This window comes from Miscanthus floridulus, chromosome 4 (assembly GCF_019320115.1).
Source record: "Miscanthus floridulus cultivar M001 chromosome 4, ASM1932011v1, whole genome shotgun sequence".
Lineage (NCBI taxonomy): Eukaryota > Viridiplantae > Streptophyta > Magnoliopsida > Poales > Poaceae > Miscanthus > Miscanthus floridulus.
Window position 1 is genome coordinate 8,295,178 of NC_089583.1, and position 14,924 is coordinate 8,310,101.

At 45.0% G+C, this 14,924-nt stretch overlaps 1 protein-coding gene across 1 annotated transcript; it reads right to left on the bottom strand.

The window, feature by feature from the left end:
* Positions 1-121: 121 nt before the first annotated feature.
* On the bottom strand, positions 122-5,521 carry LOC136548020 (uncharacterized). The gene is made up of 3 exons (XM_066539681.1): positions 5,005-5,521; positions 4,799-4,894; positions 122-132 (listed from the first exon to the last, which is right to left on the bottom strand). Exons 1-3 carry the CDS (start codon positions 5,519-5,521, stop codon positions 122-124), a joined length of 624 nt encoding a protein of 207 aa, XP_066395778.1.
* Positions 5,522-14,924: the final 9,403 nt, after the last annotated feature.

The window sequence follows — 14,924 nt, forward strand, 5'->3', positions numbered from 1 at the left end:
GGTTAATTAGTTGCTTGCTACCGCGTGGTTAATGCTAATGGTAAACTTGTAGGACTACATTTTTTAATGAACATTTTATTTTTTATATATTTATATAGAGAGAAAACATCTACTTATGTGCCTAATTAGTTCCTGTAGGATTGAAGTATATATTCATTGTTCACAATATCACAATTATAGAAATCGGATAAATTATTGTAGTAATTCGATTCTCTGGAAAAGAAACACACTTTAAGTGGGGGATAAGTTTGTTTATAGGACTAATAATATACAACATGTTCGGCTGGAGCTGAAACGATCGTATATGATCGTGGATTATTACTGTTGGCTGGTTTGATGTGAGAGAAAAATACTGTTCTGTCTAGAAATTTACGATCGTTTACGATCAAGCGAACAGACCGATAATCATGCAGTGTCTGGAGCAAAGAAGCAAAGTTGTGACCCGCTTGTTAGAAATTTAGGTATTTTCATTATCAGTTTAATTCAGAATAGTAACTTCAGCAGGTTCGTGACGGCATATATGTGCATGTGTATATCTCTAATGAACACTACAGCGTGCAGTGATAACATACAGATGAACACAGTAGCAACGAGTATAGTAATCACAGAGATTAGAGTGTACCCAGCGGAGGGTCCCATGCCGAGGGCATCGGAGGCTCCATTCGCACTAGTCGACATAGTGCGTTGCTTGAAGTCGTGGACCACAGTCGGTGCAGGACGATGTTCGCAGTGCAGTCCCACGAACGGATCACCAGGAAGAAGACGCCTTGACGTTCCGCAGGCAATCACCGAGAAGAAGATGTACGTGGACGAGCAGTCGCGGATCGCTCCCAAAAAACCTAATCGCCGCGCACCCCGTGCAAGGTTCTCTGGCGGACGAGGGTTCCGGAGACACCTGCTCTCCCGCTACTCCGTGCGCGCAGAGGTACGGGGCGGGAAAACCAGAAGGCTGCGAAAGTGTGGTTTTCTCGGGAGTGGTTGCGGAAGTACATGATCTGGACTGACGGAAGACTCAGATATATGGACGGGGAGAAGAGAGGCAGCGGAGAATCCCAGAAGACGGAGACGGAGAGATGGAAGCGAAAGAGACAGTAACTGCCGTAATCAGTTCTCCCGTTGTTATGTGGATTAAGTGGCAAAAGACTGGCCACGCCCTCCCGCTCGCTGGCTGCCCGCCCGCCTGCCACGCCACGGCCTCGGCCCGGCCCTGGCCTGCGCCCGCGCCCACGGACATTGTCCTTTTCTCAGCTTCTCAATTTAGATGAATAATTTCCAACCATATAAGCTGAGTCAACGTTCAGTCAAAACCCATATGGTATTAAACCAAACAACGCTTAATGTTACGCACCATAGAGTTTTATTTGATTCATTAAATATTATATGGGCCAAGTCCATATTATATCAACAATCCCCACCAAACTCTAGGGTTTGTAACAAAGTAGTCTCAGAACTACATTTCTTTTATATACCAGTGTTTCGATGGAGACTGTTAAGTTGAACATCCATCTAGAACAATAGTTTTACTTAGTCACAACTGAACAATGGACTAAGCCTTGAATTGACAGTTTTGTGTGAGGTGAATGTCACTAAAGTCCTTAGCTGATACTGGGCAGCAAAAGACATCCCCTCTAGTTAAAGCATACAAGTCATACTTCAGTGCCTTTTATGAGTATTTAGAGATCATCCAAATCTCATAGACTGTGATCAGCAGTCTAACTCATATAGGTGTATTCCTCAAAAGATATTCTGTAGGACAATATTTTTACTTTGACAAGTCACTTGAAACACATTAAGGCAAAAGCCAGCCAGCCTTACAGAAAGTAAAGATATGCATCAGAAATGAGTCTTACTAAGGATCTTTTCTCACAATTTACTACTAACTTGTTTCACCGTTCTACTTCACGGGATCTCCGGTCACATAGAACAGGTTATCACTATAGTAAATTCCAAGTGGGTCTTAAACCCATCTCTCTCAATACACTTTTTATCACATTGCGTGATAGACCCTTAGTGAACTGATCTGCCAGATTGTTAGACGTGTGGACATAGTCCAACGTTATTACTCCAGAGTTTCTCAATTTCCTGACAGATTTTAGTCGTCTCTTAACATGCCTTGTGGACTTTATGTTATCCTTGGAACTGTTAACCTTTATAATCACAGTCTGGTTATCACAGTTCATAGAAATAGCCGGTATGTGTTTTTCAACAACCGGTAAATCCATAAGGAGATCATGAAGCCACTCAGCCTCAGATCCAACAGTGTCTAATGTTGTGAGTTCTGCTTCCATTGTAGACTTCGTTAAGATAGTCTGCTTGCAAAACTTCTAGGAAACAGCACCACCTCCAAGCGAAAACACATATCCACTTGTGGCATAAAGCTCATCAGCATTAGAAATTTAGTTGGCATCACAATAGCCTTCCAGCACTTTCGGATGTCCGGTATAACAAATACCATAACTCATGGTCCCTTTTAGGTAGCGCATTACTCTCTCAAGAGCACGCCAGTGATCATCTCCCGGGTTTGATACAAACTGGCTCAGCTTGCACACAGCAAATTAGATGTCAGGCCTTATTGCACTAGCAAGATACATGAGCGAACCAATGATCTGGGAATATCTTAACTGATCCCTTGCTATTCTTCGATTTTTCCTCAATAGCATGCTAGGGTCATAAGGTGTAGGAGCAGGTGCACAGTCACTAAACCCAAAGCGACTCAGTACCTTTTCCACATAGTGGGTTTGTAACAGAGTTACCCCACCATCACCTTCTCTTAGAAGCTTGATATTAAGAATAACATCAGCCTCTTCCAAATCTTTCATCTCAAAATTTTTAGATAGAAATTCCTTCACCTCCTCGATCACTTTGAGGCTAGATCCAAAGATCAGTATGTCATCAACATATAAACACAAAATGACTCCCCCCCCACCATACCGATAGTACACACATTTGTCAGCTTCATTCACAACAAAGCCAGCAGATGTTAAAGTTCTGTCGAACTTCTCATGCCATTGCTTAGGAGCTTGTTTTAGGCTGTATAATGACTTTAATAATTTACACACCTTACCTTCTTGACCATTTGCTACAAACTCATCAGACTGATCCATATAGATCTCCTCCTCCAACTCTTCGTTTAGGAAAGTTGTCTTAACGTCCATTTGATGAACGATAAGACCATAAGAGGCTGCCAAGGAAAGCAAAACTCGAATTATGGTCAATCGGGCAACCGGTGAATAAGTATCAAAGAAATCCTCACCTTCCTTTTGAGTATAACCCTTGGCCACAAGCCTTGCCTTGTACCTCTCAATAGTACCATCGGGCCTAAGCTTTTTCTTGAATACCCATTTGCAACCTATAGGCTTGCACACATAGGGACGATCAACTATTTCCTAAGTTCCATTAGACATAACAAAATCCATCTCACTCCGTACTGCTTCCTTTTATAAGTCAGCATCAAGAGAGGAATATGCCTCTTCAATAGTCATTGGTGTGTCATCCACAAGGTACACAATATAGTCATCACCAAAAGACTTTGCAGTCCTCTGTCTCTTGCTTTTCCTGGTGACTATAGTGTCATCGTCCTCAGGATTTTGCACATAGGGTTCCTCAATTTGTTCTATCGGAGTAAAATTTTTATGCTCATGGGGAATTATAAATTCATAACCAGTTGTGCTAGGTGCATTTTCATGGGAAACTCATTCTAAAAAAATATAGCATCTCTAGATTCCATGATTGTATCAACAACCATCTCAGAAACACTAGAGTTTATTATTAAAAATCTATAACCCACGCTGTGAATTGCATAACTAAGAAAGACACCATCAACAATCTTTGGTCCAAGCTTTCGCTTTTTGTTTATTGGCACATTCACCTTTGCCAAACAACCCCAAGTTTACAGGTAAGAGAGATTTAATCTCTTCTTCTCTCATTCCTCGAATGGTGTGATTTCTTTGTTCTTTGTGGGCACTCTATTTAGGACATGACACGCTGTCAATATAGCCTCACCCCACCATTCCTTAGATAGTCTCGCAGTCTCCAACATGGCATTAACCAAATCAGTTAGAGTGCGGTTCTTCCTCTCTGCAATCCCATTGGACTGTGGTGAGTATGGTGGCGTCCTTTCATGAATAATTCCATGCACCGCGCAAAACTCAGAAAATTCATTTGAGAAATATTCTCCCCCGCGATTGGACCGCAAACGCTTGATTTTCTTCTCAAGTTGATTTTCTACCTCAGCTTTATAGATTTTAAAATAATGCAACGCTTCATCTTTTGTTTTTAATAAATACACGTAGCAAAATCTAGTGCAGTCATCTATAAATGTCATGAAGTATCGTCTACCGCCTTTAGTCAATTCACCATTTATTTCGCATAAATTAGAATAAACGAGTTCTAATGGTGCCAAGTTCTTCGCCTCAGCAGCCTTGTGAGGCTTGCATGGTTGCTTCGATTGCACACACATATGGCACTTAGAATCTTTGACTAAGTTAAATTTTGGGATTAAATTCAGATTTGCAAGCCGCGTGAGACAACCAAAATTAATGTGACAAAGTCATGAATGCCATATATTCGACTCATCCGAAACATTAATATTGTTCACCACTTTATTACACACATCATCAAGCAAAGATAAGCGGAATAAGCCTCCGCAATCATAACATTTCCCAACAAATGTTCCATGTCTCGACACAACACATTTATTGGACTCAAGTACATTTTTAAAGCCATCGCGACACATCTGAGAAGCGCTAACAAGATTCTTCTTGATGGAGAGGACATGCTGCACGTTCTTTAATAGCACCGTCTTTTCCGAAGTAAACTTCAGAACGACCGTACCAGCACCAAGAACACACGCATGTGAACCGTTTCCCATCAGCAAGGCTCCACTCCTGTTGGCCTGATAGGAAATAAACAAAGAAACATCAGCACACACATGAATATTAGCACCACTGTCCATCCACCACTCAGGTGAAAGACAAACTGAAAGAACAAAAGGTAAAGAATTACCATAACTAGATGTTCCTCCTTTAGTCTCGCTAATTACCATGTTTGCGGATTTCTTTTCTTGCTTATATTTGCGGTCTGGGCATGCACTTGCCCAATGCTCATCACTCCCGCAAACAAAGTATCCTCCACCTTTCTTGTTGTTTTTCTTCTTAAACTGTGCAATCTGCTTAGGCTTTGCATTGTTGTTCTCTTGCATGTTCTTCTTCTTTTTATTACGAGATGCAAATGAGTTTTTCTTCTGCACCATATTGGCGACGGAAGACTCAACTCCTTTTCCACGATTGTCTTTTGCTCTTGCCCTCTCCTCAACATCAAGAGATCCAATAAGCTCAGCCACGCTAAACTCTTGTCTCTTGTGTTTTAGAGAAGTAGCAAAATCCCTCCAAGAAGGTGGTAGCTTAGCGATTATACCGCCGACCACAAACTTGTCAGGCAACAAACATGGGAAATGTTCTAGTTCCTTCGCTAGCGCTTGTATCTCATGAGCCTGTTCGACCACAGAACTATTTTCAACCATTTTGTAGTCATACAACTGCTCCATAAGGTACAGCTCACTACCAGCATCAGAAACCCCAAATTTTGCCTCAAGAGCATCCCATAACTCTTTGCCTGATGTGCAAGATATGTAGTTTTTCTCATACTTAAGATGAAGTGCACTAATCACGGCGCCTCGAAACAGGTTATCGGTAGCCAAGAACTTTCGCTCCTCCTCAGGAGTAAACTGTTCAGGCTTCCCCTGTGCGGCGTGATAGTAGTTCATCGCAGTCAACCACAACACCATCTTGGCACGCCATATCATGAAATTCTTGCCATCAAAATTATTTGGCTTCAAAGCAGCAGCAAAACCACTGACAGAAAATTGCCTATTATTAGGTTTTTGGATTGTTAGAAATTTAGGCATTTTCATTATCAGTTTAATCCAGAAAAGTAACATCAGCAGGTTCATGACGGCATATATATGCATGTGTATATCTCTAATGAACACTACAGCATGCAGTGATAACATACAGATGAACACAGTAGCAGCAAGTACAGTAATCACATAGATTAGAGTGTACCCAGCGGAGGGTCCCATGCCGAGGGCATCGGAGGCTCCATTCGCACTAGTCGACATAGTGCGTTGCTTAAAGTCGTGGATCACAGTCGGTGTAGGACGATGTTCGCAGTGCAGTCCCATGAACGGATCACCAGAAAGAAGACGCCTTGACGTTCCGCAGACAATCACCAAGAAGAAGATGTACGTGGACGAGCAGTCGCAGATCGTTCCCCAAAAACCTAATTGCCGCGCACCCCGTGCAAGTTTCTCTGGCGGACGAGGTTTCTGGAGGCAACTGCTCTCCCGCTACTCCGTGCGCGCAGAGGTACGGGACGGGGAAACCAGAAGGCTGCGGAAGTGTGGTTCTCTCGAGAGTGGTTGCGAAAGTATAGGATCTGGACTGACGAAAGACTCGGATATATGGATGGGGAGAAGAGAGGCATCAGAGAATCCCAGGAGACAGAGACGGAGAGACGGAAGTGGAAGAGACAGTAACTGCCGTAATCAGTTCGCCTCCACCATCAAGGGGAGTAACTCCCGTTGTTATGTGGATTAAGTGGCAAAAGACTAGCCACGTCCGCCCGCCACGGCCCCGGCCCACGGCCCGGCCGGTGGCGGCGCGCGCGCGTGTGACACGCCATTGTCCTTTTCTCAGCTTCTCAATTTAGATGAATAATTTCCAACCATATAAGCTGAGTCAACGTTCAGTTAAAACCCCGTATGGTATTAAACCAAACAACGCTTAATGTTACGCACCATAGAGTTTTATTTGATTCATTAAATATTATATAGGCCAAACCCATATTATATCCAACACCGCTGATGGTGATGGTGTGGGCCCGGAGGGACCAAATTGTTGGGGGCACCGGGGCAACTCTGGTCTGGACAACCGGTAGCTTCTCATTTGGTCTCCCATGGTAAGCTCAAAAATAAAAATGGTCTCCCATGGTTTCACTTGACCTCGGTTGATCCTCCGGTAGTTAAAAAACAAAGGGTAATAATAACAAACAAGAAACCATCTTCTAGAATGGAGGAGGTCATACTGAGGCAATGAATTTCTAGGATTGAGAATTGGTTGAATATTAGGAGATATAGATGATGTGTCTCCCACGATCCTTTGAAAAAGAGACGTTGGTGACATGCACGAGAGGTGCTGGACTAGGGTAGGCTCTTCTACATTGTGTTTCTTGCCCTGTATCCGGCTTTGCTCAATGTTGGTGCTAGCATGATGCGCACTAGGTTTTATATGAAAGCGGTTTGTTTCAGGCGTGACAGGTGATGTCTATTGGTTTTTTCGCCTTGTCTCAATGCGTATGTTTGGTGCTAGCTCATAAAATTGGGTATGACAAAAATTACATGTACATGGCTCGTCATCCATGTCTCATATGTATTTGTTTTTTTGGCACCAAATGACTGTCAACAAAATAACAATGCATCCTTCTTTTTAGATTATTGTGAAAACAAGTACATTACCAATCCAAGTTTTGTGTCCATATTATAATATATATTGCCATTGCTCTTGATTCTTCAGGGAATGATGTGTTGTCACTTCTTTCTTTAGGTCTTGGCATTACAACATTTTCACCTTTAGCTTGTGTTAATTTACAATGGCACCAAAAAGATGAGCATAACAATTATGATAGATGTGTGCTTGGTTTAGACAATTAAGTTACGTGCTAACCATCTAGATGTGTTACCTCTGGTCTTTTTTTCTCGACATGTCTATCATTCATGCACTTGTGTAGTGAAATGTTCGTTTCCTTTGGTATATTCAAGGTATACCTAGATTTATTGCCCTAATCTATAAGTAAGGGCACAAATTAAATAGTTGTATAATGTTTGTACTTGTATGGACCAAGGTATAGAAGAGTGTATTGAAATACTAATTAAAAGAAAGTTATTCTGGAACTCTCTGGAAATGAAAGTGATTTCTCCACCACTAGAGTACGTAAAAGTTTGAAGTCATCACTCTATACCAATATAAAGTTGTTGCAGGCAACTCAAGTACTACCATGCCATTATTGTTGGATGACTAGTGGATTTACTTGAAATGGCCTATGCCCCATTGTATGTCTTTTAGATTAAGACATTTTTGCATAGTTCATTATATTCAAGCGTAAATGTAGTGAACTTCATGTAAGGTGAACATGTCTAGCCTTCACAAGAACATCTGCACATTCAAGACGTTGATTGAATTTGGGTGTTAGATTTGCTCCAAGCTATAACTAGACCATCGAAACAAGTACTTTTATGTATGAATACAATGGGTGTTAAGGTTTTCTAGATGCTTCGATTATTAATATCGATTGTATTACTATTGTATTAGATGTTGTGTCTGCAACGTTCTTTTGAAAATGAAATGCTGGTGACACACGTATGGCGCTAGACTAGTGTAGGCTCTTTCTACCTTGTTTTTCTTATATCCCCGTTTACTTAATGTTGGGTTTGAACATGATCCACCCACGGTTTTAGGCGGTTTGTTCTTTGCATGACTAGTGACATGCATTGTTTTTTCATCTTGTCTCAGTGCACATACTTTGTCGTAGCTTAAAAATTCAGTATGAAAATAATTACATATGCATGACTCATAATGTTAGTGACACACATGAGGTGCTAGGCTAGTGTAAAATCCTTCTATCTTGTTTTCCTTATATCCCACTTTTCTCAATGTTGGTGCTAACATGATGGGCTCTCAGTTTAATTTATATGTAGGCGATTTGTTTTCAGCGTGACTAGTGATGTGTATTGTTTTTTTTTCATCTTGTCTCAGTGCATATACTTTGTTAGTAACTTATAAAATTTAATATGACAAAAATTACATAGCATGGCTCATCAGTGTCTTGTTTTATCAAAATGACTCGCCATTCATGCACTTGTGTTGTCGAATGTTTTAGAGAGAGAGAGAGAGAGAGAGAGAGAGAGAGAGAGAGAGAGAGAGAGAGAGAGAGAGAGAGAGAGAGAGAGAGAGAGAGAGAGAGAGAGAGAGAGAGAGAAGGTGTCTATAAATTCTTTCCTTCATCAGTTAATATTGATCCAATTAATTGTATCAATTTTGACTTCTATAAGAGAAAGGTACAAGAACGTACTGGAATACTAAAAGAAAATTATTTCTGAAACGATTTTGAAATCAAAGTGACACCCCCACCACTAGAGTAAAAGTTGTAATGCACCACTCAATACAATATAAAGTAGTGTGTGAACAAGTTTAATTGCCGTCATGCCATTATTGTTGGACCATGCACATATTTACTTGAATTTTCCATTGCATGGACTTTCTTTCTATTTTCGACCAATACCATATTGTAGAGTTCTTCCTTTTTGGACCAATACCAAACATTCAAGATGCTAATCGTATTCGAGTGTTGGATTTGCTCCAAGTCCAAACTAAATAATTAAATTCGGTTCTTTTGTGCATGAGTGCAATTGATCTCATGGCTTTCCCGTTATTTTTATAATCTAGTATTGAGTATTGTGTTTTTGCTTAGGAAAAATATAGTGAACTAAATTAGGACATGAGTATTGCTTAAGACAACCAACTATATTATTAGTAAAGATAAACATTATATTTACAAATATGGCAAAAAAGTAAATTTCAATAAATTGGAAGGTTTGAAATAATATTCCTCACTGGTAAGTTTGTTCAGAATTAAACGGGCCTCCCTAAGTATGTAATGTTTAAGTTGGAGCTTTCAATTGAAGGACCTAGTTCTATCATGATTGGCTTGGGTACATCAAAGCTTAGGTATAGTCGTGTTGTTTTCTCATTTTCTCATCATGTTTTCACTTCACCTCAGTTGATCCTCCATATATCAAATTATAAAAAAAATGTTATTTTATTTAGAGGATACAAAGAGCCATAAAAAGGCGGTGATTTCTTCCATAGGTCTTTGTGGTTTATGTTGTGAGTTGTTTGATGATGCACCCTTATCTCCTTTTTTGAAATGAAATATTCATGGCATCTATGACAACCTAGACTTGGCCAGGCTTTTCTATTTTGTTTTTCTTGTACCACTTTACTCAATGTTGGTGGTTTGTTTTTCAGCTTGAGCATGTGACATTAGTTATGTCATGGTTTGTCGTAACTTGTATACTCAATACTAGATTACAAAAATGAGTATGAATTTTTTTCATGTGGATGGCTTATTAGTGCATCGATCACCCGTATTTGTTTTTTTGCAACAAGTGACTGCCAGCAACAAAAAATGGACCATTGTTTTTCATGACAAATAAGCATATGGGTCCAATTGTCCATTATATTAGCTTGCCCATCACATATGATAGTGTGTGTTTACATGTTGTTGTTCGTTTTTTGTCTTTAGCATGGTGTATTTTATTTGTATTTTAGCAAGTATTATGTTGTATAGTTGGTATACCAAAACAAACAAAACAAATATGATAGATTGGTGCTTGTCTATGTCCATGTGTATTTGATTGGGTTATTACTATTAATTTGCAAGCTAGTCGTCTAGATATATAGTATATAGCGCTTTGGAGAGCTGTTCCCTTGCAGTTGCAGGGTAATTAACCTCAGCAGATTTCACGTGTGGTGGACAAATAAAGGTGGCTTTCATAGACACGTGCACATTGTTGAAACTAGCGGTCTCAGACAGTGTGGAGGAGATGGTGACCTCCGCCCGCCGGGCACTGCCCTCAGGCGAAGGCTCGGGGAACAGGCGCGACAAACGGGCGTGTAAGGGAACGGCACACAAAACTAGGGTTTCATTCATTCATCCTCCAACCTCCCGTACTATTACAAGTGTTCCCTATTTATAGGACCCAACTTACCTCTTGACAGAATTTATTACAATGCCCCTCAACTGCTACAGTACATTCATGGAATATTCCGCCACCGGTATCTCGTCCGCGGGGCAATCTCGCCACACCGTCTTCAAGTAATGGGCCTCCATAAGCGGCCGGCCCGCTGTGCCTCGGTCTTCGGCCCAGAGGCCTAGGTTCCCGATGCTGACCTCCGCCTACGGTGGCACGTAGCTGCTTATGCGAGCCTCCGCCGGTCCGGTCGGAGACCTCATCCGGAAGTCTCCGCCCGGCCGCGCGGGGGCCATGCTGGCACGCCCGCGCAGACCTCGGGCGCCTGCACTTAGGTACCTGCACACACTTAGGCAAAGTTGTTTGTTTGATTAGCTCGGGAGTAGGGCGGCCTCTGCCTTTACCGTCGGAGACACCCTTCAGCCAGAGCGGGGCGGCGTCCGCCTGGACGGTCGGAGATGCCCGTGCTCGGCCCGGGCGGAATCCGCGACACGCTCGCTGAGCCTCGTGTAGTGCCCTATAAGCATAGCCAGGAAAGTTCCTTTAGTCAGTGCCAGATCTCCGCCCTTAGACGGTCGGAGACGCCTTGGTGACACCTCGCCGTTGGAGGCCTTCGCCACCAACCGAGGCCATGTTACAACAGTTCCCCCCTTTTGAGACCACGGTTCATCTGAGCATGCCGTGAGCTCAAAATGCCTTGACCAAATGCGTTCGCAAGGGCGGAGGCCACATGCCTTGGCATCTCCGAGCGAGGCCCCGCTGCTTCCCCCTTGGCCCGCTCTGGCATGGCCGGTGGTCTCGTTGAGAGTAGCCATTGGTCAGCAAATCTAGCCATTGTCCTACGCTGTGGCCGTTTACGCCATATCGCTTTCCGTCGTATACCTTGTGACTTCTTCGGAGATGACCGTTGTGTGGCCGGCGAATTCTCCAGAGATGATCGTTGTATTGCGGGAGCCGAACCGCCCGTCCGCGGCCTATATAAGGGCGGGGTTGGTGGCGGGGTCCCCCCCGCATTGCTCATTCACTCTCCTTGCTTCTGAGAAATCGCTCTCTGCTCTCTTTGCTTTTGCCTTTGCTGCCTTCGTGCGTTCCATCTTTCTGCCTACGTCTTGCGCCTAGGCTACCACCGCGGTGGCTTTCTTTTCCACCTCCGCCCATACTCGCCGGCCTGCCTTCTTCGGACCCTATCGCCACCTTCTCGGCGTTAGGGCCGTCGGCTGGGGCGCGTGTTTTGAGGATTGCATGCTTGCCTCTGCCTCCGCGTTGGAGTTTGAAAAGCTAGTGGAGGAGGATTCGGGGAGTGTCTCTGCGTTCGTCGGAGACTTGATCGCTGCGGATTCTAGAGACATGGTGGTAAAGTCATGGGATTTTGGCCCCTCCTCCATTACCGAAGAGGCAGTCATGGAGATGTTGAAGGAATCGTGTTTTCCTTCTACGAGGGTAAAAATCCCTCCGCCCGGCCAGACTGTGCCGGAACCGGAGGAGGGATATGTGGTGGTGTTTCGGGACTTTTTCACTTGCGGCCTCTGCCTTCCTTACATCCCCTTCCTTCGTCGGGTGTTGGAGACCTTCAATGTCCAGCTCCATCATCTAACTCCTACTGCCTTCCTCACGCTTAGCAAATTCTGCTGGGCATGTGTTTCTTATGGTGCCGAGCCAGATGTGGACACCTTTTGCGTGTACTACGAGCTGCAGAAGCAGCCGAAGAAGAAGAAGGAGGTGTGAGAGGGCAAGGAGGTGGAGGTGACCTACCAGTATGGTAGTTGCACCTTTATGTCTAAGAGGAACCAAGGCGTAGACCGCCTGGAGATCTCTTTTTGCTAGAAGGGCAAGTGGGACCGCGGCTAGCTTGAGCAATGGTTCTACGTGAAGACCTATGGGGTCCGTAGCACTACCGAGGATGGTATGGAGGTCTCGAAGTATCCATTGACTTCAAGGATGGAGGAGATGGCGCCGCACACGCGCGTGGATCCACCGGAGGAGGTGTCTCCGATGAGGGAGGCTTGCGACCAGGCTTTTGCGGCAGCGTGCCGCTACTCCGGTGGCCGCGACCTGGTGGAGGAGATTATGGCCTCCAACTACTGGCCCCTGGGCAAAAACAACCCAGCCTTTCGGCTGGAACAGGTGAAGGTTCTTGTTTTTGGGCCAGAGGCCAGGATTCCATTCCCCCGCTTCGGTCAGTCTCTGGGGGAGGGAGTGACGGAGGACAGTTTCGTCTTTGAGGTTGAGGAAGCTGCCATAGGGTTGGTTGGCAAGATTTTTGAGCATGAGTACATGTCTTGGAGGGCCGTGGCAGGCACCATGCCGCGGCTCAATTGAGTTCTTGAGGAGGTTAGGATCGTCTACCGAGAGCGCGAGGTTCCCGCCGAGGTCCTGGCTTCGATTGAGAAGAAGAAGAAGAAGGCCTTCGGGAAGAATGTTACGGCGGAGGCCGAGTCTAAGAAGAGGAAGGGCGCTATTGTTGCTCAGGCGCCTATGAAAAAGAAGAAGAAGAGCAGTGCTCTGTTGATCGTGGCGACCGTGTCTTCTGCCGGTAGTGCGGGCGTTGCCTCCGCCGGTAGTGAAGACGTTCAGAGCTCCTCCGTCCTATCAGTGGATGTGCAGGTTGCAAGCAGAGAGGATTGTGGCTCTCCTGTAGCTCCGGTGTGCCTTGTGAGCGGTGCTGTGAGCGGTGCTGGGCGTCCGGGAGCCAACGCTGCTCCGGTGCGCTTCTCGCATGGTGCTGTGAGTGTCGGCGAACAGCTGGAAGGTAGCGCTGCCGAGCCTATGCCCGACATTCTTGGCGGGCTGTGTTCAAGTTCTGAAGAGGGCACGGAGGCCGTCTTGCGGCACGCTCCTTCATCTCCCACCATTGTTGCGCCTTCGCCCGTGCCGGTGGCCGACGTCGGGCAGCTAGAGGCCGTGCTTGCTGAGCAGGCCCCGGCGGCTCAGTCTTCTTCGAGTCCTCCGCCGTCAGGCTGCTGGCTGAGGAGATCTGGCCCTTTGGGCCTTCGCCGCATGATATGGCGGAGACGTCTGCCTAGGGGGCACGGCAAGCGGCCCAGCTTGGGCTTTTTATGAGTAAGTTTGTTTGGTGCACATTTTTATGTTTACTGTCTTCGCCCGGTTTATTTGTTTACGTATTGTACCAAGTGCTAATACTATGTACTTGTTGCTTTGTAGGTGATGTCATGGCTGGACTCCTCACCTCGGAGGAGCGAGCGGCCACTGCCAGCGTCAGGTTTGGTCCGGGGCAGCCGGGGCTGATGGCGCCGGGTCCGAGTGAGTATAGAATGTTTTTATTTTACTTGTCATTTGGCCTGTTGTTATTGCCTATTTCTGATCGGCCCTCTGACCTGAGTTGTTGTTGTTGTTTTTTTATGCAGGCTCCTCCGACACTTCTATCTCAGGTTGGGAAGAGTGCTATCTTGGTGTTCTTGGAGACGTCGGAGGTGGTCTTTGGCTGTTGGTGTGTTTATTGTGAGATCTGCTTTTCTCACCTTATTGTTTTGTGTTTGTTTGTTCTTCTTTGAACAGATCACTTCAAACAACGTCTGAGGGACATGGATTTCTTCCAACTTCTCCGTGTTCATCTAGAACACCAGGGCCTGGTGCGTCTTCGGTGGTTTGCCCCCCCTTTTTTTGTGTATGTTCGCCTTTAGACTTGTTTTTTATTCTGTTGTTGATCGCCTTGGTCTTCTTCTTTCTGGTCGTAGGGGTATCACACGGCCGTTGTTATGGAAGAGCGCTGCACTCATGAAGTCTCCGACCGAGATACTGCGATTGAAGCGCTCAAGGCGGAGATCGAGTGCCTGGAAGGTGAAAAAGGGGGTCTGTCCAACTCCCTTGCAGCTCTCCGCCTATCTCTAGCGGAGAAGGAACGAGAAAAGGATGGTTTGAGGGCCGATCTCGCCAAGGCCCGGGATGCAAAAGTTTTGTCCGCCGAGCAGGCCCGTAGGGCGAACGAGCTGGCCGAGGGTCTCCGGTGAGAGCTTGCCTCTGAGAAGGAATCCGTAGCTGCAGTGGGGGAGCAGCTATCTTTGACGATGAGGCATTTGGACTCGGTCAAGGGGGTCCTCGCTGCAACCATTGGCCACTACTGGGCCACCGTCGCCGAGTTCGAAGGCGAAACCTCTGC